The following is a 24956-nucleotide window of genomic DNA, read 5'->3' on the forward strand; positions in this document are numbered from 1 at the left end:
GCTTTAATCATCTTCCTTTTTAGACATTAACAACAGCAGGCTTAGGATGGGTTACGTAACTTGTCTACAGAGCCATATTGGTAGGTGGTGGCCTTGGAGTTGGATTCCAGATCTGTTAGCTGCCTGGGTGTGGATCTGCTACCTTTTGCTGCTATGCTTCATTGGTGTTTATCCTTGCCTCTCTTCTCCCCAATGTAGTGTTAAATGACCTATTTTTGGACTATTCAAGCTTTTTATATCCATTAACTTGGATTAATTGTGTGGATGGACTTATTGTCCCTGTAAAGTCATGCTAAGTGGAGAAAAACAAATATCTCCTCTATGAAACAATGAGTTAATAAGAGCTAAGAAATAGAACAGAGCTTCTTCACCCCACTGAATATCTCCCCCCCCCAAATAATTGCTCATACAGGGTGTGCATTTTTCTTCTCGGGAAACATCAACGTTTTATAATAATGGGATGTGTGCCTCAAAGCATCTTTGTGGCACTTAGGTTTGCCACCGTGTTGTGTGCGATAGTCACAGAGGTGACCAGGTGAGGGGGGGGGCGCACTACGGGGGTCAAGAGGCTGGTGAGGGTGTGGCCAGTGGGGTTCAGTCAAGCCCCAGGTAAGTCATTGTCCCAGTCCTCAAAATGAAAAGCTTAAACTGGATGACCTTGAAGGTGCTTTTCAGTTCTAAATTTCTAATATCCTAATTCCTGAGCTTGGGTGAGATGTGTCTCCTCTATGTTCTCATGACAACCCCTACCCGTGCTTCTTCCAACCAAGCCCAGTCTGTGCTAACCCTGCAACCCCAGTTTCACAATCTTGGACAGTGGGAGGTCAAGTGCCTCTGGTTCTCTGCCTGTCCCCATCACCTTGGGCAGAGCTGAGAAGGTAGGAGTCATTTGATACATATTTGTTATGTGAATTAATGAATGAATGCAAACAATCATACATGTGTTGACTTTCTCTCTGTTGACTTGAGTTTGTTCTCCGAGCCATTTTGGCAGCTTTTAGGCTTCCTCCAATCTCACACTGAGTTCTTGTCTAGTTGGTCACTCAACAGACAAAACATCACTGGACGAGAAGCTGGAGGAGGCTGGCTGCCAACTGCCCATCTCAGAGGCCAGGATAATGATCAGGCTGGTTCATGGGCTCCACCCCACTTAAATTGCTATAGTTTCTGACAAGTCTTCATGACTTATTGCAACTATACCAAGAGCTCTAGTGAGCTGCGGTGCTTTTCAGTCTTGTGGCCAAATGATGCTGCCAAAGCTACATACATACCCAAGATTTCCTTTATATTTGTATGGCTCCCCCTTATGTAATAAATGTAAAGATAAGAGCTTCTTGTAATCAAGAGAATACTTCAGAATGTCACGGGCAGAGCCTCAGGAGATAAAGATATGAAGCCAAAAACAGGTGCAAGGGATTCACACTTCACGTGCGGTTAACATTTCTACTTAGAATAAAGTCATGGTCAAACATTAATTAGAATCCCTCGGCCTCAACTGAAGTGGTCTCTTAAAGTCTCCCTTTAGGCTTTAATAATTGGTGTCAAAAAATAAGTTTCCTCGTGTTTACACATCCGCTGAAACAAACCTTATGAAATCCAACATTTCAGGACTGTAGGCCCTGGGATGGGGTGAGGCAGAATTGTCCCCCTCTGCAAATAAGAAACTGTGTCTCTGAGGGGTCAATCATTTATGTGAGGGGCTTTCTTTCTGGTAGGACTAGCTGGACCCTCTGGCTGAGGACCAGTGGCAAAGCCCTGGCAATGCCTGCTGCACAGCTGGCTGGTGCTCAATGCAGGTGTGATTCAAGTCTCACGATGCGAGCCAAAGACCCTCAGGAAGTGCTTCTCTCCCTTGCACCTAATGTCACCCTCACTAACATCTGCAGTTCCGCTCCACAGCCTCTAAGCGTGCTTCTTAGGGCCTGAAAATAAACACATAGTAGACAGCTTGGCTATTGTCTTTTCAGACCTGTGAACTTTCTTTTTCTTCAAAAATTTTTAAATGTTTATTCATTTTTGAGAGGCAGAGACAAAGTGTGAGTGGGGGAGGGGCAGAGAGAGAGGGGGACACAGAACCTGAAGCAGGTTCCAGGCTTTGAGCTGTCAGCACAGGGGGCGTGAACTCATAGACCACAAGATTATGACCTGAGCTGAAGTCAGACACTCAACCAACTGAGCCACCCAGGCACCGTGACCTGTGAACTTTCTTAAACCTCATCTGAGTCTTGCACTTTGCAAAGGAGCTCTGATGGGGTGGACAGAGCATTGGTTGAGGGATCAGTGGGCTGGAGTTCAAGTCCTGGCTCCTCACCTCTCTGGTCTATACCTGTTCCTTGAATGGGAGTAAGATCTACCTACTTCATATGGATGTGAGGAAATGAAATAGCGGGAGGGGCTGCTTTGCAAACTGCCAAGCATTAAAAAGGCCAAATATTTAAGAGTAAAAGACAGAAAGAGGGGTAGAAAGAAAAAGGATAAGAGACAGAGACCGAGAGGGTTAATGTCATAATGACACCTATACTGTAGGTTTGCTTCACCAAAAGTTCAGAAGAAGCTGTGTCCAGTCTCCTGCAGGAAGAATGAGAATAAATATCACTTTCCTTACCACTCCCTGCCTTTTCTCCTGTTTGCTTCTGTATAAATTATAAGGGTAACAAAACTGACCTGGCTCTTAGAAAAAGACAAGGGCCAGTTCTTAGGCCAGTTCTAAGAAAAGATGAATCAAAAAAAAAATCCCCAAAACAAAACAGTCTCTGTGTTGGAGGTGCAGAGCATCCCCAAGATAGAGGTATGTGAAACAGCAACTGGTGCTGCAAAGTCCTATAACGAGAGGGCCTGCTTCCGCTCCTACTCAGGCCTGCAGGCTGATGGGCAAGCAAGTGATGCACGATGCTCTGCCACGAGGCAAAGCTGAGGGGGCAGGGAGAAGTGGATCTCTCTCTTCCTCTCAATCTGACTCTTCCACCCAGGACTTCAGTGTTCACATTGCCTGGATTATCAGTGGCCCTTGCTCTTGTCAATCAAAGGGACGTACCGAGAATAGGCAAAAAAATTTTGTCCCGGGTGTTAGGAAAGGTTCCCCCCACTTTTCGACTATGAATTCTCAGAGGACTCGTCAGTCACCAGGCCACTTCCTGGTTTCGGTCCTGCTGCCAGCACTGTGCCCGCCTTCCCCTCAGCCGGCCCTGCCTAGCCTTCCTTCCTCAGGGAGCTGCTGAGACTTGAGGAACCCAACTGACATTGCCTGGAGTGTCTTTTGTTGGCCTTCTGTAAGGATCTCACGACACAGCCCATGACAGGCCTTCAGACCAGAAGTGTTGGGTCAGAGCCTGCGAGGACACAGAGGACAGCGGTTACTTACAAAATCGGGCGAGACTGGAAATCTTCCTGGTTCATCCTCTCAGACTGGCGGATTTTCAGGATCTCGGTGTAGCTCAGGTTCTGCAGTTTGCACTTGAACTGATCCAGGGAGCTAGGCTTGGTTGTGAGAGCTCTCATAACCTGCTCCTTCACCACCTGCATTACCTGTAGATGAAAGGAAGACCATAATTTTCCTAGGGGCCGTCCTTGCCCATTGGAAAAAATCTTTCAGAGATAATGGCTCCCTACCTCCCTGCCTCATTGACTTGTACTCTCTGCCCAAACCTTAAGCTTTTCCAAAGAGTAGACTACCATGATGTACATCTTCAACTTTGTCTTGTACCTGTAGAACCACAAGGAAGGAGACGGATGGACTAACTTGGGGTTGGGGATGACAGGCCTGGCCGGGAGGAGTGGTCCATTTGCTCGATATATTACACGTCTGTGCTGAAGCCAACACCACAGACAATGCAAACTTGAAAAGCAAAAGAAGTCCAAGTGGCAGCAAGAACTCTGCATTACCGTTATTTTTTCTGGAAGAAAATCACTGAGACACAATCAACTGTGGAAGTTTGGTTGGCACCGGTTCAAATGAATGTGAAACGATACCCACACTCGCCCCTCCCAGAATGCTTTCCCCATGTAGTTAAGGCCTGAGTGTTCATACAAATGAGGGATTTGAAAATGCACACGTGCCTTCTTGAGCCAGGCACACACAAAAAAAAAGTCTATTAAATAGAACAGACATATCCCACTGGAAGCCTCAAGAAAAAAGAATATGGTAATGTGCTATCCAGCCCACAAGGAGGCAATTAAACATTGCCTCCATTAATGTGGATTCATCTTCATCAGAATTTATAAAGCAGGGAAAGACTAGAGAACACAGAGGCATCCAAGACACTTGCAGTAATCTCCCTGCTTCTTTTTTTATCCTCTACTGCAAATGAAAACAAGTGTTACCCTTGACAAGGTAGTTACTATGTGCCAGATACTATGCTGGTGCATTATATATGTTCTCTCTCTTAATCCACTCAAATTTATGAGTTAGATGTGATCATCATTCTACTTAGATATAAAGAAACTGAGGCTTTGAAATATTAAGTAACCAGTTCAAAATCCTCTGACTGATTGGTGGTGGATGAGTTGGGATTTGAACCCTACGGTGTGAACACTCTACTACACTGTCAATCATACCACCATCCTTGGGGTCAATAGGTAACTTAAAAATACGGAAAAAATCACAAATGCAACTCAATTATATGCTAGATTTTGTGCCAGACACATTTTTTATTCATCATCTCATTTAATCTTCCTTCCAATCCAGCAGAATAGGTGTTATTACCACTCCTTTAAAGATGAAGAAACTGAGAATGAATGATGGAGGACTTATCCAAGGCTACACATATCTAGTTGAGTTCAATGGCACCAAGCAGTCCAGTATGGTGCATACAGCAGGCACTTGATGGTGAACAGCCCTGGGGTGCCATGTGTGTGCCTTCATCACTATGAATGTGATCTCAGTATATTCCTTATGGCTTCTAATCAGTTCTTTGTTGAATAAGTGATGCATGATAGGTACTTGGTAATTGCTCACTGACTAGTCCTACACCAAGATGACATTTTCATGAAGTTTTATTGTAATAGAGGTAACAGTTTTACAGCATGGAAAAGATTGTGGCAAACCTGAACTTCCAAATGTGCCTGAGTGCTAGGTGACGGGAGAATCTCACCGCCTTAGAAAATACTACGCAGCTGAAACGTCCTCTAAACACTTAACAGCTCCTTGTACTTGCTGAGCTTTTTGATGGTGTGGGTTGCTAAACAATCTGCTCAGGTTTCTTTCTCCAAATATATGTCTCTCTTATAGCTGTCCTGTCCACATAAGGACCCGTTCAGTGACCTGCAGGGGTCTAGAGGACACTGGGAGGTAGCATATCCTCCTTGATAGTGGAACAAAAGTGGCCTTCAGGAAAACCTGGGGGCTTCCCAGTAGAAGTCAGGTGACCCCAATGACATGAGTCCCCTACCTCAGGTATGCCAGGTGTCCTTACTCTTTACTCATCTGCTGACCCACTGCTTTCAGTGCCCCCATGTTCCAGGGATCCCAGGTCAGGCATATTTTCCTTTAGTCAATTGAAAATGGCTGAACTGAAGAGAAGATGAGTCATAGGTGACAGGAATAAAAACAAATCTATCTATTTTTCAAGTGAGATCAACCCTCACTTTTCCTTATATGCTTCTGACATTTAGGAACCCAAGTTCACAATGAGAAGAACCTCCATTAGGTAACATATTTGCATTTTCAGGAGGACTTTCTGGGAGGTAGTGTCTTATCACAAAATGGCAGGAAATTTCAGGAAACTACAGAAGAAAACTTGGAGGATGACAGATCTCTGTCATGTACTCATGAATCTGCTTTATCCCGTAGGCACCACAGAGGCCCTGTGTGCCACAGCTGCCCTATGAAGGGGAGGGGTGGTTGCTGGTGACAGCAGTGGTTTAAAGACATGAAGGCAACTGTCCTTTTTTTTTAATATGAAATTTATTGTCAAATTGGTTTCCATACAACACCCAGTGCTCATCTCAACAGGTGCCCTCCTCAATGCCCATCACCCACCCACCCTTCCCTCCCACTCCCCATCAACCCTCAGTTTATTCGCATCCTTTCGGACTCTGATTCATGAATGTTTCTAGGACCATGGCTGGGTCATGCAGTCTAACTCCACTGGTTACCAGCTTACCATAAAGCAGAAAATTTTGATTTGAAGCAATTATTACAAAGTTGCACGAGAAGCATTACTTACAAAGTCAATACAACAAACATCCCTGAATACTTATCATGTGTCTATACTGGGTGAGGCACTAGGAATTCAAAGATGAATAAGGTATGGCCCTTGCCTTCTGTGAACTAACAGTGTAATAAGAGCTAGACATTGGACACAGGCAATAATTGTTACAATAGAAGTGTGGATGTGATAGAGAAAACAGACTGGTGGTCTCTGGTGGCAGACAGGGAGGCATTTCAGAGCAGACATTATATGGGTTTTGCAGGAAGAGTGGGTGTTCAATGCTGTGGGAAGAGATGAATAACCTGAACATGACACCTAATTAACCCCTTTGAGCCTGGGCTGCATCTGAATTGGAGCCAGTTACATAAGCATCGTTTCATGCCCTCAGCATAATGGAATAAAGGAAAATTTCCAGTTGACCTTCCACCTGATCTGCTGCTTTTTTTACTCAAGAAAAATGCTAAATTTGGGATGCTTGACAAATTTTGAAAATTGTGACCATCTTATATTATGTGGCATAAATGGTGGTTAAATTTGGTCAAGGTTGAACTATAACAGTTTGCTGTTTCACGAGAGGGGCATCACAGGAGCGGTCTGTCCCCTTCCCCGTTTAGAGAAACTCAGAGTCAAACCAAGGAGATAATTATCATCTCCCAAAGTTATTTGACCCTCATGTGGGAGGTAGAGGACATGTAAGAGAGACTAAGAGCGATTAGAATACCAAAAATGAAGAAGCAGTTTTTAAATAGAATCAGGTTAAAGCTGGGGAAGTTTTAGACACATCTCCACTTCCCTAATTTTATAGATAAGGAAAGAGGACCAGGGGATTCTCCTACTTTTTGCATTTCTTAAGAGGCTGTCACAGAGATGACAGTCACCAGACCACATATGATTAGACACAATGATTACGCTACTAAGCGGTCATGTGACCTCAATTGACCAATCAGCATCCTTGCCAGACTTCTGACTTGATGTGAAGCAGAACTGAAGCATGCTCTTTTCTCCTAAAATTGACAACTGCAACACTGTCCCTTAACATGCAGGAAGAGTGGGAGATATTAAGACTGATTTCGTTCAAATTAGACAGAAGAAAGGTGTGTGTGTGTGTGTGTGTGTGTGTGTGTGTGTGTGAGAGAGAGAGAGAGAGAGAGAGAATGTGCTAATGGTTAAATTATATTCAACCATAATGTTAATTCAATCCTGACATTTGCTGGTTTTGTTACATGAACCTTTTTTTTCCCCATTTGAATGGAATTCTTGTCACTTACAACTTAAGATCTCAATGAATACATATAATGAAGTCAAAGAGGAATACCAGCTTATGGGTTGGAGGTTGCCCAGACTGGGGGAAAGTAGGAGAAGGAAGCTGGATAGAAACAACAAAGGTGCTTTAATAAGAAATATGTTTTAAAAATCATCCTCATTTATATGCACATGGTTGTACCTTTGCATGGAAATGATGATAATCCCTTACGGTGGTCTGGGAAATTCTTCAGCTCCTACTTCAATCTTATGCTTAAAATCTACTGTTAAGAGTTTCAATTCCTCTAGCTTAAGACTTTGATCTTTTGCTAGATGTAAGAATCCATAAGTGGTACAATCTTTTAAATTCCCAACAATCACTTATGCTTCAGTTTAAAAGAAAACACATACCATTTCCTAAGAGTAGGTTGATAGGATAAGAAAAAAGATAAGGATAAGCCAAGGGGCACCTGGCTCCAGGAAAAGGGGTGCAAGTGGTTGGTATGTATATAGCATAGAACAGAGGTTAGGGAAGACAAAGACTGGCTTTCCCTGATTTACTTCACAGTTTTGCTTGGCACCAGCTCTGAGAAGTTCTATGGTCACTCTGTGTGCCAAGGAAAATGACCCCAGTGAAAAATATCATTGATTTTTTTAAAGAGACAAAATAGTTAAATAAATCAAATATTTCTCTATTCCTTTGCAAAATACTTTCCACAAAGGCTACAATTAATAATGTTAAGTCTCCAGAATGCTCTATGTGTGCAATTTAAATCAAGACATTCACAACCACCACGTTTGACTCTGTCTTCTTCGGAAAATATCAAACTTTTTATCATTGTTTGGAAAACCCACAGATGGTGTAGCAGAGGCATTAGCAAATCAATGAACTTAAAACTTCTTAATTACAGAATATGCTTTGCCACAGACAGCAAACAAAACATGCTTTTAGAATCTGCATTCACTTACTGCTATTGACCGATTATTTCATCAAGGTCAAACTGTGCCTGTGGTGTGTTTCTGGAATTTTTCCGGCACATGTTCTCTGTGATAATGTCACATGTTACAAAAGCAGTGGCAGTTCCATAAGACACATGTACCTCAAATGGAGAAAACCTTTGGGCTCCTTGGAAGGTTGGGTTAATGGTGTTAAGGGCTGGGGAACCCTAACTAGAATCAAACATGCTGGTAATCCAACTGTGCTCCTGTTGTACATTGAAATGCGCTCCTGTGTTTTATTCCCAGATCTCCTGAGCCTCCCTGTGCTCCTAGTCTAATCACCAATTTGACCACACCTTTATACCCACAATCTTCATCCAGCATTATTCATCCGTTCATTCAACAACTGTTTTTCAAGCACCAACAATGTGCAAGGCACCGTAAGTGAGACATCTGAAGACTTGTGTTGAATGAGCACCCACTCTGGGAAAGTGGATAAGACATGTACGTACTTGCCTCCTCCAAGGGAGGAAGTAATGTCACAGTGAAGTGAGGGCAAGACATTCATTCCTCAAATACTTGGTCCCTCTCAAGTGCTGACGGGCTGACAGCACAGCACCAGGACTTTGGCTGGGGCTTGAGGAGAGACCAGATGTGGACATGATGAGAAGCAGAGAAGGAGCTACCATTAATGGTGGAAGAAACAGCATGAGCCAACGCTTGGAGAGAGAAGAAGACATCCCTGGGTGGGGAGGAGTGTATGGTGGCTTCATTTAGTTGGAAAAGTGACTTAGGGCTGTGGGGTAAGCCTGAAAGTCAGGCTGGGCCAGACAGTGGGTGGTTTTGTTGGTTAAGATGAAAATTTTGGATTTTTTCTATAATTAATGATAAGTCACCAGGGGATTTGGGGGCTGTGTGATGAAATTCAATACTATAAAGTATGTTGGGACGCATACAAAAATTGGGAGAGATTCTGCTTGGAGAGGGGTCCAGGGAAACATTACTAAAGAGCCATTATCCCTGTTGCCACTGGGGTGAGGAAGGAAGTAAGAAAGTCTGCAAGGCCGAGACATAACTGTGGCTAGGACTTAAAGGATGGATGGGAGTTACTGAGGGAAGAAGAGGGGCAGGAAGTCCAGGAAGAGGTACCAGCAAGAGCAAAGGCTGGAGGGAGGGAGTGCATGGGTCAGACATTAGACAAAATATGCTTTTGGAGTCCATATTACAGCTTTCAGCAAATGGATGCTACTGGTTGCAGGATGGCTTCTCAGCCTTTAGGGCCCAACATACATGTTAGAAATAAGCCCACAGACCCAATCAAAGGAGGGACACGGAGACTCAGAGCACAGTGAAGCGAGGCTTTAATCAACATTCTTGCAAAAATGGGGGACTGACAGACATGCACACTCAGGACAATTACAGCAGACAATTTATCTCCTAGCATGCAAGTCCCTCCCTTGGCTCCTCATTGGCTGAGTACTAGAGGTTATAGCCTTACCCGGATATTGTCTATGCCCATGTAAGACCAAAAATAGTCTGATGGAAACAAGTGTATATTCCCTGAGGTGACTTTCAGGGACAGAGACTTTCAGTCCTTCCCTCATGCTCATTGCAAAGCCCACAAAAATAAGCCCACGAAATGGAGAGGGGAAGAAGAAACAGGAAGTGAAGTGTCTAAAGATTTGAGACTCCATTGTTGGGGGGGTTGGTTCATACATATTTCCAATAGATTGTAAACCTATTGTTAATTATATAGCACAGCTTTTATTTGGTATTTCTGAAAAGGAACCATCTCCCTTACTTCTCATAATACACAACTGTGAAGCCAGGCTGTGACTTTTTCGAAGACAGTCTATCTCTCCCAGACTCAGTTTTCTCATTCGTAAACCATAAATACTAATCATTTAGAATTTGTCAAGGTGTTGTTCTTTAGATAAAGCCTCATACCATTTATGGTACCTTGGACCATATATGAGTTTCCCTTCCCAAGCCTTAGTCTGCTCACTATAAAGTGGAAATAATAGTTCAGAGTTCATAGGGTTATTGTAAAATCGAAATAAGATATTATTTCAATACACCAAATAGAACATACTAGATACACAACAAATATGATGTCATGCTCCCTTGCCTTCTGAGAATGAAATGACTTATATCAGAGGTTTCTCCTACGATAAAATATCCTTGAAAGAGTGTTCCGAGACCACATCTGTATCATTTGGGAACTTGCTGGAAATGCAACTTCTCAGACTCACCCCAGATCTACTGAATCAGAAACTCAAGGAGTAGCACCCTGCAATCAGGGTTTCTCAATAGCTCCTCCAAATGATTCCAGCACTCACTAAATGTGAGAAGCTTGGTCTCAGCAAACATTTAGCCCCACTTCTCAGCCTTCAGTGTGGCATCAATGGCAATTCGTGCCATATCCCATTAAACGAGATGAATCAGTTACTGGTGTACCTTTCTCCAACTAGATTGTAAATCCCTAGAGGGCAGGTACTGTTCCTTATTTGTATTGTATTCCCTAGTACTTAACACGGTATCTTGCAGACTGTAATAATGGTTGATATGTTTAATGCCAAAGATTCTTAGGCTCCCACATTTTATCTGTAGAATTAAACAAATACATCCTTAACACAGTTATAAGACTGTTAACATGGTTTTCAAAGTGCACTTTTACAAAGTCTAAAAAGTAAAGTCCATGGTTTTGAAATGCTGTCTTAGGGTTTGAGAGATCGTTTTGGGCTTCCTTTCCCAGGCTGAGTTGGAAAAGGCTGGTCTGTGAAGAGTAGAGAGTTTCTAAAAAAGCCACTGTTGGGCATTATCACTAAAGGAGGGAGTCAGCACTTACAAAAATGTACAATCTACCCAATCAGTAGTGACCCATTAAATGGATTTATCTTCATAATGAAGAGAAAAGGCTGTCTCAGAGAAGACAGATGTCAAGACAGTCCAGCTTAAAAATGAGTCATGTGGGAGAACTGTCATTGCCAGGCTTTAGGACTGGACCATTTTTCTTCCTAAGAATGTTCCTTACACAAAACAAAATGACTGAAGATTCATAAGGACCAAAAAATTGCAAGGATTCTGCCTGGAGAGGAGTCTCACTGCTCATATACAGGCAGAATAACTTCCCAGAGACCAGGGATCACTTTGAAGGGCTAATCTCCAAGTTTAGGATGTGGGGAGAAGAGGCCTTGCCCAGAAAAAGTGCTAGAAGTTAGGGTAAAAACTGATGACATTCTAGGCAGGGACAAATATTGACCTAGATGCAGGCTTTCAATCCCCCCCCCCCCCCCCCCCCCCCACTCCAGCCCCTAGAGGTCTTTAAAATTAGGACACCTTCTGGAAACTAAAAATGGTTTTACTTTGTAGTTTTGCCACGGCTGGGGAGTGGACTGCCTAGGCTAGTCCCCGCAAATGAGACTTTTTGCTGAATGGTCTCAAATGTATTAAATGAAGGGGAGAGAAAAATTAAAAATGCTTTCTGGGCCCAAGGGGAAGCATTTAGGTTTTCTGTATTTATTCTGGGGCAGTATGGGCACAGAGCAGAGGTTGGCAAATTTCTGGTAAGGGCCATATTGTGTCTGCTGCAACTACTTAGCTCTGCCTTGGCAGTGTGAAACTGGCTGCAGACAAGAAGTAAATAAATGAGTGTGGCTCTGTTCCAATAAAACCTGATTTAAAAAACAGGTGGTGAGCTAGATTTGGTCTGTAGGCAGCAATTTGGCAACCCCTGGTATAGAGGAAAAACACCTGGCTTTACAGATAGGCCATGCTCATTTCAAAGTCTGGCTCCATGATATGCTGAACTAGGTGAATGAATCACTCAGCTTCTCTGAACCGGTTTCCTTATCTAGAAAGTGGAGGGGACCAACTTTAGTCAGGATTAGGAGATGCTGAGCATTGATCCCTAAACACTATCCCCATCATTAGGAGGTTTCCTGTGAATCTTAGTCCTCAAGACAGCTCATCCAAAAAATAAAATAGTCCTTGCGGTATGAAGACCCCTTCATGATGGCACAGGGTGTTTAGAATGCATGGAGGGCAGTTCAAGATTATATTTAAGTTGCACTGAACAGAACTGATTCCAATATTCAAGTTTTTGTTTTCTTGAAAACAGTGTTCTCAATTGTCCCCCTGAATGGTTTCAGAGCCTCGAAGATACTTTTTCCTGTCCTTGCTCCATCCTGCCACATGTCCTGCTGAGGTTTGACCAATGCAGTCCCCTAATGAAGGGCCCTGTGGGGTCAGGCTCAATGTAAATGGCCAGAAACTGTTCTGAAATCACAGAGGATCAGCTTAGCTGGTGTGCAACCTCCAGCCCCTCTTGATTTCATCATGTGTCCTCAATTATGCAAGATGAATTTGAAACATTTTATTCATGAATCAAATGCAATAATAAATGCAAAAAAGCTCCTTCGCATTTCACAATGGACATGGCTGAACCTTGGCAGGCGGTCATAATGAGAATCAGCAAGTCATTTAGCTTAGCTTCTCCCTTGCGGTCTCTGTTTCTCCAGTGGGTCTCTAACAGTCCTCTGAGCTCTCAACTCCTAGGATATCTGTCTGAGGGGCTGATGATGACTTCATTCAGAGCCGAAGGCCAGTGCTATGTGTGATGTGAGGAGTGAGGTCACTGTAACTCTTCTTCCCTAAGATAGAATTTCTGAACCCCACACAGGTTAGGCTTGTTGTGCATTACATCAAAGGCCAAGATATGTACCCAAGAGCTGAGAAAAAGGACAGTTCACTGCAGACCAAAACCTTCCCCTGGTTTGACTCCTCTCAAGATAGAGCCTGGAGTATAAACTGCCTGACAGCCAAGGCCTGCTCTTTGGGGGCCATCCATCTGTACTTGTGACCGAAATGCAACTCTGACTTGCATTATGTCTTTGGTGAGTGATGGAAAACTATGCAGCAATGATAAAAATAATGGAACTACCTGGGCTTGGAAGTTGAGAATTTGGCTCTGAGGATTACACTTTTAAGGGTGTTGTGCTGTCGACTTGCTTCTTGAATACCTGTTCCTTTGGTCTACTCCATGTCATTTTCACTAACTCCTCCTTGGGCCTCTGGCCCATCATTACCTGGCCTGATTTACCTAAAAGCCTCTGATTTTACCTCTGTCCCCTTCAGACCCTGCCCACAGAGGCTAGATTGTTTCCAAAATGCAAGTCTGATCATATCATTTACCTGCTTAGAACCTACAGTGGTTCAGCACTGCTTGTGGATGACCAGCCTCTCTAGTGTGGCCATGTGGGCACACGTGGTTGCCTTCCAACTTCCGCTCTAGCAGATGCCTCTTCCTTGGCTTCACCCCTCACACCCCATGATCTAGTCACACTGAGATCCTTTCAGTGCCTCGAACTTCACCCCTGTGCCCTCATTTGTGTTCTTCCTTTCACCTGTGACTAAAATCCTCCTACTACCTGCTCATTCTTCAAGTCTACAAAATCCTTCTCTGACCTGCTGCCCTTCCCTCATGTCGGTGCTGGTTCCCCCATTCTCCCATCATGGGATCATACTATGTAACATCATGAACAGTGTCCTTCATTAATTAATGCATATCCAGGGTCTGCACAATCCACTCACATAGTAGTAACTGAGAAAATGTCTACCTATTTATTCCGAATGGACCCATCAAGTGATTAAAAGAAATAAATAGCTTTAAAAATCAGCAATTCCCAACTTTAACTCTAAAATAGAATTTAAAGCAGACTTTTGCCTGGCCTCACCCCCAGAGATTCTGATTCATTTGATCTGGAATAGGTTCCAGACACTGGGTATATTTTTCAAAGCGCCACAGGGGATGCTAGTGTGTGGCTGGGCTTGAGATCTACTGGTCTAAATGAGGAGGCACAAGAAGACAGGAAGGAGTGATGACTGCTTCCCTTCCACGGGAAAGAGAAAAGGGACAGGCCTCTTCCCTCCTTCACATGCCCAATGCAACTTACAGATGAGGAACCAAGACCTCGGCTTGCTACTGCCTGTAGTTCCCCCAATGCTTGGTCTTCAGATATTAGCCACAGTGTGAACAGGATGAGTGTTCTCATCTAGGACAGTCAGAAACAGGGTCAGGGGACCATGCTGGCTCTGAGCATGCTTTGAGAGGCCACCTTTACTCAGGAACCAGACCACTGTGCCTGGGCTGCTTATCACTGAGGTAGCCAGAGCCACTGTGGTGTGGGCATCTGCCTACTAGGATCAAGTGCTGCTGAGGGACCCCTTTAGCAAGGGCAACCACTGTGTTCCCAATAGGCCCACAATTCCTTGGGTAGCAGTTAGCATCAATGTTCCCAGACACAGGGCAGCAGCCTGTGTGCCAACCTGAGTAGGCAACCTGCAGCCGGTAGTGTCGACAGGGGCCTGGGGAACCTGAGGGACAACTAGTATTAGATACAGTATGAAAGGTGACTTTTCAAACATGCCCTGAGAGCAAAGAAGATGGCCCTGGAGCAGTTAGAAAGGGAAGCTAGCTGCCCAGCACTGTTCCCTTGCTTTGTGAGCTTCCTCTGATTTTTAGCCACTAATAAAATAGGAATTGGATGGCAGGAGACAGAGAGATGTTCAGGCAGCTTCAAGCATCCTGAGAATCTGATCATAATCCAAATTGAGAACTCTGAGGGCCTTGGTGTTAGTCTCCCAAATAGCTCATTATACAATGCCTGACTCCGTGGTTCCGTGCAGGTGCTAACTGGGCGATTTCACATTCCAAAGACTAAAACACAAGGCACTAACAGCTGTCCTGTTCCTCATGAGAAGGCATTTTACTTAAGGCTTAAGGTATCTTTATGGCCAGTAAAAAAATAAATCTTCCAACCAGGAATTCATCTTAAAATCAATTAGTGCTGGGTCTGTTGAAGAACAATGAATATAGAAGCAACACATTTCTCACTTTCTTCAGCATCTGCAGGAAGCCAGTTCAAAAGAGGAGAAACAAAGGTGAGGTTTAGGATCACTACCTTCTCTCTGCAGCCTGCCCTTGAAGGGACAGCAATTGAGAGGCAAATAGCGATATGACCAAACTTCCTTTATCTACTGAAAATAGGGAGCCAAATTTATATAGTAATCAGGGCAGACTTGCTGGTCAGCTAATTGAAGGCCCTGGTTGACAAGAGGGAGCTATTTTCACCAGTGTCTGATGGAGTCAGCCTCAGGCAAGCAGTCTGAGCAAATCACATTAGTGGGTGACATTTAATCTACAGCTTTGAATAAACAACATGTCAAACAAGTCAGTCAAAACATGTGACCATGCGTGGGGAAAGAGGCAGAAACAAATGGGGCTGGTTTTCTTACAAAAGTTGAGAAACTCTTTTCTAATAGGGTTGGGGGAAATGGTTAGTTTTTCTTTTAACACTTATACTACTATTGGTTGACTATTGCTCAATCACTAAAGTTAGCCATACTTTGTCAAGCATAGATGTTGAAAGCAAGGTCTTTGGCAAATCTTCTGAAAGTTACAAAGAATGATCTTCCCAGTGGGAAAGTCTCCAAGCTGGAGTTGCTACTGAGGTGTTGTACTCCTGCAGCCATGGCTAAGAGTGATGGTGGTAGCACTTGTGGAATGACTCTTCGGCGAAGTCCCCCAAAGCAGAGGAGGAACTCCATTGAAAAAGTAACTGAGCCTCAAAGGATTTTCCTTTTTGAAGTCACACAATCATGAGGCTAAAATACACAGTGCTAAATGATGAGCAATTCTCAACTGTCCTTGTTTATGGATAAATGGCATCCATAGGTAGCCTTTTAAACATTATGGGCTCTTACCAATAAATCTGAGATGGACTCACTGTTCCTTCTTCACTCATTCATTGTAATGTAAGGTGTGAAGGAAAGGAGTGAATGGTAACGTCTGCTCACGTTTTGATCTACCTTAGAGTGTCTCAACCTCTGTGGATGGTGGGATTTTACTCAGTTCATCTCTGTGTGCCAGGATCAGTTTCATAAATATGTGTAGAGTGACTGAATAGGGCTAAAGGAAGATGGAGAAGGGGAGTATTGGTGGACACTGATAAATTAGCCTCAGACTACTCTGAAATTAGTTGCCATTTGGAAAGAAATGAAACGTCTACCGTCTCACATGGAGGTGAGGCCAGAAGTTCTGCACGTTGAGATTTCCCAGCATGTTCTGCATAAACTGTTAAATAGTGACAAATGAAATGGGACAGCCTGCCCCTCTGGAAGGGATATTCAATAAACTTTTCATAAGCAGACTACTCAGGCAAGACCACAAGTGATACAGAGTGGGAAAAGCGAGGTCTGGATCCTATAAACCAGCTCTGCCATCAGGCAAGGCTGATGGACCCCAGGGAAACCAGAATTATTGCTTCAGCAAGTCCCTCTGGGAGGACAGTGCCATCAAAATGAAGTGTTGGTGGGTGCTCCTCAGCAGACAGATGGGGCAGTGGAAATGGCCACACAGTGGGAACTTAAAATTTAGCAGCACCCATTGTCTATACTCTGTGATATATATGGGGAAGGGGTGTTCTGAATCATCAACAGAATATATTAGGAGTAAATATATTTTTACTTTCTAAATTTTACCTAATGAATTGTCAATTTCTGGCATTAAAATCTTTAGAAGCATCCTATACTTGCTCAGCTAACATTTATTAGGCACTTAATACAGGCTAAACTTGGGGTGAAGTGCTGGGAATACAAAACCAGACCCAGTGCCCACCTTGCAAAACTTCCTCTTAGGGGGAAGAAGGTGTGCAAATAAATAATAATGTTGGACTTTAATAAGTTCTATTGTATGTATAGGCTAACAATATAATTTGGGGGCAGGGAAAACAAAGTGATTATTAAGCATACCACTGGTTTTTGTGCACACAAATGTGTTTCTATTCTTACCCTATTGTTTCAACAATGGCACCTCTTAGAGTGTATTGAAATTATGCATTCACTACTGGTCTCCCAGTAGTACACCTTGAGCCTTCAGAAAGAAGAGACTATACCTCATTTATCTTTTTATCACTAGTGGATTTTAAAATCCTGCATACCTGGAAAATTTCCCACTCAGTCCAGTAAAGTGAAGGTCAACCAGACTATATTTCTGAGTTACGTGCTTTAAAAAAATGATTTCTGGTGCGTCTTTGTGAAGGCCAGGGATGAATCCCTGTGATAGTTTTAAGCAGAAGGAAAGAGAGGGTTTATAACAGTAGCAATGATAGATTAACTCTGGTTAACACACTGCTATACCAACGTCCTGCTGTATTTTTCCCAGATGGTTGTAAATTGGGACACCTCATAAATCCCCAGGCCTTTTCTTTTCCATGGCTGGTTATTACAGTGTCCCAGGGCAGAGGAGCACTTTCTAAACTAAAGTAATTGTGAGCCATTTATTATCTTTAAAGGAGAACCTGTCAACCACCACAGCACAAAATTCAGACAATTAAAACAGCCCACACTGCTCTGATTCTGTAAAATCCCAACAGTCACTTGGTGGTTTGGAGCCAATGAGCCCAAGGAAGATCTGAAAAGGCTCCTGTGTTTCTCCACTCATTTCCTCTTCCTTTTTGCCCATTTGCTATTATCTCTCACAGCTGGATGAACACAGCTGTTCTCGTGGTTTCCCCAATCCACTGCATCTGCCACGCTTCGCCTGAATGTGGTCCCTTGCCCTACCTATGCATCCTTTGGAGAAAACCTCGTAGAAGGTAATGATGCGGCATATATACCATCATTGTTCTCTCCCAGGTCAGTGGTGGGCATCACTAATCTATCAGGGCACTTTATTTTCTGCTGGACCCAGACTCTGCCTGCAGGCAACCACCAACAACCAGTTGAATTAGGCATTCTTGGTGGCACTCACCCTCCATCTCTGAAGAAATCAATGTTGATAAGCAACCGTTACTCTTACCTAACATATTCAACTGTTCAGTAACCTTGGATCGGAGTATCTTCAAAGTCCCAATGCCCAATTTCTTTGAAGACTAACCCTAGGCGTTTTAGGGCCTAGACCTGTGTTCAATTTTATGTACCTGTGAAAGTTGTTCAATCCAATAACTACACAGACTTTCTATCTAACTCACTATCTTGGCAATCGAAACCAATACTAACACCTCTGAAAATGATATACTGTCTGCAGTAAGGACCTAGTCATTGGTCCTAGAACAGTGTCAAACACTCAGAGCTGACATGTATTTATTGACATGGTGAAACAGTGGGCAGACAGGGGTCTCCTAGTTATAGACCTCCTAATTATAGACCTGATGTTAAACACAATCACCTTTTTCTTTCTTTTCAAATTTCCATGATTTTATAACTCTGGAAAAATTTTCTATGACCAATGTTTATGGAAATTGCCATAAACATGGCAATGTTTATGGTGAAATTAATTAGCATTTTAATTAGGGTGAAATTCACTGAGGATTTTTTAGAAGTAACATCAGTTTCTATAAATCCACTTGTTCCTTATTTAATAAAAACAAATGAAATGATGTCTAAAAGAATACAATGTAATGTATTAGGGTTCAGGTATATTGGAGAATCAATGTTCTGTTCTGTTGCTTTTTTAAAAAGAAAGTGTGAAAGAAGGGAAAAAGGCATGAATCGTGTAAAGTGGTACAAGCAAAGGAAGCTTCAAAAAACAAAAGCACATTAAACTACACCTATGACAGTTCTCAATTTCTCACTTAAGAAATGTACGCATGTTATGTTGGATCTCACCAGGCATCCCATTCTTGAAGCAGAAAACATACTCCTAAACTGAAAACAAATTTAATATCCACTCTCTGTCTCACCTAATTAGGCGCAGTCATAAGAATCAAATGGGATGGGTGCTCACAAAGCACCTTTTATCTATCAGAGGGGATGGAATGGCGGCCCTTAGCACCTTCTGGCACTTTACTCAGTGGAGGTACAGGACTCTAAGCTTGGTATCTTTCCTCTCATTGTATCCTGACAACAATCCTGCCAAAGAGGGACCCTCCATTTCTTTCAGTTCCCAAAATTGAGGCTTAGAGAATTTACACTGGTAACTGACAGGGGAGAGATTAAAAAAATTTTTTTTTAATATTTATTTATTTTTGAGAGACAGAGAGTGACAAAGAACGAGCAGGGGAGGGACACAGAGAGGGAGACACAGAATCCGAAGCAGGCTCCGGGCTCTGAGCTGTCAGCACAAAGCCCGACACAGGGCTTGAACCCATGAACTGTGAGATCATGACCTGAGCTGAAGTCGGACGCCCAACCGACCGAGCCACCCAGGTGCCCCAACAGGGGAGAGATCTGAATCCAAGTTCTGAGTTTAGAAAGCCTATGCTTTAAATTATTAAAGTGGAAATACCAAGATGCAGTTGATTTCAGAATACGAGAGTTGAATGAAAAGATGTTTGCAACTTTTACCTATAGTTGGCAAATGCTACCACACTATGTCAGGGAAAAGAGTAGCAAGTTAACACATAGCTCCTTGTACCTAGGAAGTGCTCAAGTAGCAAGCACACTAGGAAAGTGTTTAGAAAGAAAATCCAGGTGAGAGTTTTACATTTATTATTATTGTCATAAGGGCGTCTGGGAATCGGCATGAACATCTGACAAATGAAAAATGCAGTCTGAGGAATTTGCTGAGGGTTTGCGGGGAGGAAGATGTCATCTACTTTCCAGAATGGTGTCTGCTGATGGGATAAGCAGAACTGCCATCTGCTAAAACAAATGTCTGAGGACCTGCAGGAGCCAAAGGGGACAAGTGTCACTAAATGTGGTATAGAAGATGATAGTCCTTTGAAACCAAAGTTGAAATATGGTGACTTAAATTAACTGATAACCATTCTTTGGGGGGTGGGGCAGGTTGGTAACGTCAGGCTTGTATGTACAGGTGCACAAGGATTGAGGAGAAGCTGAAAACACTGTGAGACTGCAAATGTTACATGGTGCTTACTGGTATTTGTGCAAACTTCTTTTTCTGGGATCTCATCTTGTCAAAGAGACTTTTCCTTCTGTTTTATCTGCTTTGGGTATTAAAAAAAAAAAAAAAAGCAAAGTCCTTGCCCTCGGGGACTTAAGCCCAAAAGTGGAGGTGAGGCCTCTAGATTATGGTGCTTCCGAGATCAAGGCTGAAATATCAATGCTCAGTACATAAACGAACGAATGACTAGTGAATACAAAGAAGTATAGGACTCAAAGCATACAAGAAATTCTATATAAAATACAACTTCAGAATCTTAGAATTTTTGCCTGGATGGGACTTTAGAGGTCAGGTTGCAGCACATGCTAAGAGAGAATTAAGTGATTTAATAAAAATGACACTGGCAGAGCAGGGATTTGAACCCAAAGCTCCTGACTTCTACCTGTTTCATGTTATTTGCTCTGAGGCATGATGTCAAATGATCATTCCCACGTACTCTGTGGTTCAAAGGAAGGGAGACCGTTTCCAGTTGGGGGATTAGAAAACATTGTAGGAACAAAGTAGGTTCTGGGTGGAGTTCTGCAGGATGGGGGCATGATTTAGGTCTGAAAAGAAGAGTGAGGGGGGTTAGGGCTCTCCCCATCAATAAAAAGGCAACTGCTTGGGGTGCCTGGGTGGCTCTGTCAGTTAAGGATCTGACTCTTGATTTCAGCTCAGGTCATGATCCCAGGGTTGTGGGATCTAGTCCTGCAATGGGCTCTATTCTAAGTGTGGAGCCTGGTTAAGAGTATCTCTCTCTCTTGCCTCCTTCCATTCTCAGCTCATGTGCATACGCATGCTCTCTCTCTCTCTCTCTCTCTCTCTCTCTCTCTCTCTCTGTCTCTCCAAAAAAAGAAGGCAATTGCTCAAGATCACTTTGAATTTAAGGAAGGTCAAAGGAAAGCAGCACGCACTGGAGTCAGGCAGAACTGGGTTTGAATCTTGGCTCTCACTTCCACCATCTATGTGTTCTGGGGTAAGTTTTTGAAACTTTCTAAGCCTGAGCTCCCCCAATAAACTGGAAATTACAGTATAGACTTTGCAACGTGATACAAGGATTAAAAGAATATTTATCAAGCAACTTTTACAGGACCAGATATAAATGATAGTTATTGTTTATGCTTATTCACTTGGGAAGGGGGTAGGATAGAGTGGAAGATGGGTCAGGATCAGACTATGGAGGCCTGTAACTCCAAGAAGAATTTGTTTGAACTGAATTTTGCAGGAAGTGGTGAAAATTTAAGATCTTGAGAAGAAGAACTCCGTGATAAAGTCAAAGATTAATAATTAAGCCAGAACACCTGGTGCTTACTGGGCTTTGCATCTTTCTTCTTGTGCTGCCTCCTGTGTAACCCTGGGCACACCCTCCTACTTCTCTGTTTTTTCTCCACATCCCCAATGAATAAAGGCATCCTTGTAACTTTTGAATTGAGCATTCTGGATGGGCTGGTGAAAAAAAAAAAGTCCTCTAAACAATGGGTTATCTTCAGGAAATAGGTATTCATAAAGTCTCTGGCTGGGAGTTGCCAAGGGAACTTTATATATGTTTTCCATCAGTTCCCTGTCAGTAATAGGGAGAAAGAGTCTATTTTGGAAAGGACTACAAAAAAATGTGTTGTGCCAGCTGTTGGCATGCCACAAGAAGGATAGCAACCCAATTGGAGCTAAGACATTTTCTCTATAACTTCAATACCAACATGTCTCTCCTCATTGCCCCACTCAAAGAACAGAAAGAGGCAAAAAGGAGAAAATTTGAGTAAAGAATGGATGCCAAACCCACATGGTGCAAGAGGTGAATGGAACGAGAAGGAAAAACAAGAGATAGGAAGTACGTAAGCCAAGATAAATATTATTTATCTTACACTTAATATTACTACACTCAAAGCATTGTTTTTCCAGTGTAAGATTGATTTGGTTAAAAAAAAAAAAGTAAAGCTATAAGTGCTTGCTCGTTTAGCATAAGATCTTCAAAAGGAATGTTGCGAGATACTTTACTGAGACACCTACATTTTGTTTGAAGGTGACTGGGAAGCAGTCAGGCTCTGCAAGCCCAGTCTGCAAATGGTGAGAACCAAGGAACAGAGAAAGGTTGTAGCTGGATAGGCACATCAGTAGCGTGCCTCACACGTTATCCTGGGGTGTGTATCAAGAAATAACACCCCAAAGCATCATCTACTATGGAACCTGTCCCTTCTCTAGTTAGGGTAACCAAAAGTCACACTGGTGTTTCTAAATGACTCCCGTTTCTCAAGAACCCACCTCTCGTGCTCCCATCAGACAACTTCCAGCTATTTGTCTTTGGGTAACTAGGTTTCTACGATGTCTCTGCAAACTGCTCACTCCCCACACATCATTAATCAGTGCCAAACTAAACAGGCTCCGGGTCCAGCTGAGAATACAGTGGCTTGGCTCATCACCCCAAGACCTAATGAACACACATGAGTGATGACTATTGGGTAAATACCACACAGAGAATGCAAGTAAGCTAAGTGGCTATTGCTTTAGATGTCACACCTAGGAAGGTTGTGTGACAAATACTGATATCCAAATTGTTTCAGACATACAGTAATTTGCCAAAGCGCTGAAGCTTGCTAGCATTTATTTAAAGTGTTAAATTGAAAGGGGGATAAGATTTGGGTCATTTAGGGAGTATATTCAGCAATTTCTATGATACTGGATAAATGTAGCTGAGCTGTAATAATTCCCATCCAGTAAAGGAAACCAAAAGTGTGGGTTTGTTAGTTTTGTTAAAAAGGATATGAGAGAGGGGGTGCCTGGGCGGTTCAGTTGGTTAAGCGCCTGACTTTGGCTCAGGTCGTGATCTTCTGGTTCATGGGTTTGAGCCCCGTGTCAGGCTCTGTGCTGACAGTTCAGAGCCAGGAGCCTGCTTCAGATTCTGTGTCTCCCTCTCTCTCTGACCCTCCCTCCTGCTCATGCTCTGTCTCTCAAAAATAAACATTAAAAAATTTTTTTTAAAGGACATGAGAGGCCCTGAATTATAAGAAAAGATGCCAGCCATGTCTATGTCTTATTAAAAAATGTTTCTGCTTTATAAAAAAGATGGCATGCCCATGGACGATCACCCTATAAAGGCAGCACACTTAATTATATCTAATATTAATGCTACCAGGGATTGGGTAACTCATGGGAGTTAGACAGGGGACAGTTGCTGAACCACATCCAGAGGGATTTTTTTTAAAACTATCAGGATATTAATAATAGTTGTAGCTGGTAAGGGACAAACCCTAAGGATGTCCCAGGGTATATACTTAACCATAATGGGAAGGGGGAAAGAGACAGATGAAGTTAAGAGAAAATTGGAGCATGAGGTGGTAACTAAAGTAGGTCATATTCTTCCTCACTTCATTGTTTTGATGTATTTCCTAAGCTTCTTTAGCTATATAGAGTGGAAATAAGGAGATCTATGGTAACTTGCTTATCATCTCTGAGCCTTAATTTCCTCCTATGTAAAATAGGGATAAGACTTACTTTAAAACATGATTTGGAATATGCAATTAGACAATGTAAATGAAAGTACCTAAAATAATTCCTGATACATACTAGGTATTCAGGAAACGCTGTTTCCACTTTGCTTTGCTTTACTTTACATTTATGGCCTGTATCACATCTAGCTTCCATTGGAGCTTTTTTTTTTTTTGTCTATCTTTGTTAAGCTGTGAAAGTTTCTCAAGTTCAAGATTTTTTTGTCTGAGTATCTACCTCCACAGCGCCTTGCAGCCTCTCAGGAGGGGTACAACAAATGCTCACTGAAAAAGGGCTGAGTACCTGCGTCACACAAGGGATAGTACAGCCTGCACTATTTGACATCCTGGGTCCCACACCTCTACTAACACAGTGATCACACTGTGTGTAATTTATAAATCCATATTTGCCTCATTCATTAGACTGGATTCCTCAATGGAGACCTAGTACATAGCAAGTACTCAACAAATACTAGATGAGAAGATACTTCATTACACCTTTGTATTTGTTTGGGGGACTCTGTTAACGTGAAAGACTGTTGCATTAGAGAAAAGGAATGCCAACAAGGTTCACTGGGAGAATAAAATGCATGAACAAGTTTATTTCAGGGGAACTTGTACAGAGCTTGTAGAAAAACAGTCAAAATATAGAGGTGAAAACTGCACAATGTTTATCGTAAAGATGAAAAGTGACTTAAGTTCTGGACACAGGTAGAATCTGACCAACTTGAGCAGAGGATACAGTGGAAGATGGAGCTTGGTTGTCCTCACAGTAGGATCCCCACTGTATGACAACAAATTGTAACAAGAAAGACTACATGCACGTTAGTAAATGGTAACGGAATCTGAACACGTGTTCTATCAACTCTGCCTTGGAGGAGAATCTGGGGATGATTCTATGACACAGGCAAAGAATGGGGCCATAATAAAAAGATACTAAGTAGCGTATGGAAAAGTTAAAATGAGCCTGTGTGCTACAGTTTCTGGGTACTGCTGTCCTTGGCTGATCTGCTATTGACTTGTGTTGATAATAAACCACATGGTCATAACTGGACTCCTCCAATCACACCACAGCAGCAGAGGACCCTTGAAAATCTCCTAATATATGACTTGGGAGCTCAGAGATTTGCATGGAATTTTAAAGCTTCAGGTCCTATTTAAGGCAAAGATTATTAACTTGGAGTTCTTTGAATTACCTGAAATTGTGTGCCATGTCTCATGAACATGACATGAGACATATGTGTTTTCCCACTCCCAGCG

General features: G+C 42.7%; 1 protein-coding gene across 19 annotated transcripts in view; it reads right to left on the minus strand.

The window, feature by feature from the left end:
- ELMO1 (engulfment and cell motility 1) overlaps positions 1-24956 on the minus strand; it is a 732114-nt gene that overhangs the window by 41903 nt on the left and 665255 nt on the right. For all 19 annotated transcript variants that reach the window (XM_045053264.1, XM_045053261.1, XM_045053265.1 and 16 more), the window contains one exon: positions 3362-3525. In XM_045053264.1, the coding sequence (XP_044909199.1) occupies positions 3362-3525 (164 nt within the window). The remainder of the gene's footprint in view (positions 1-3361; positions 3526-24956) is intronic.

This window comes from Felis catus, chromosome A2, assembly GCF_018350175.1.
Source record: "Felis catus isolate Fca126 chromosome A2, F.catus_Fca126_mat1.0, whole genome shotgun sequence".
Taxonomy (NCBI): Eukaryota; Metazoa; Chordata; class Mammalia; order Carnivora; family Felidae; genus Felis; species Felis catus.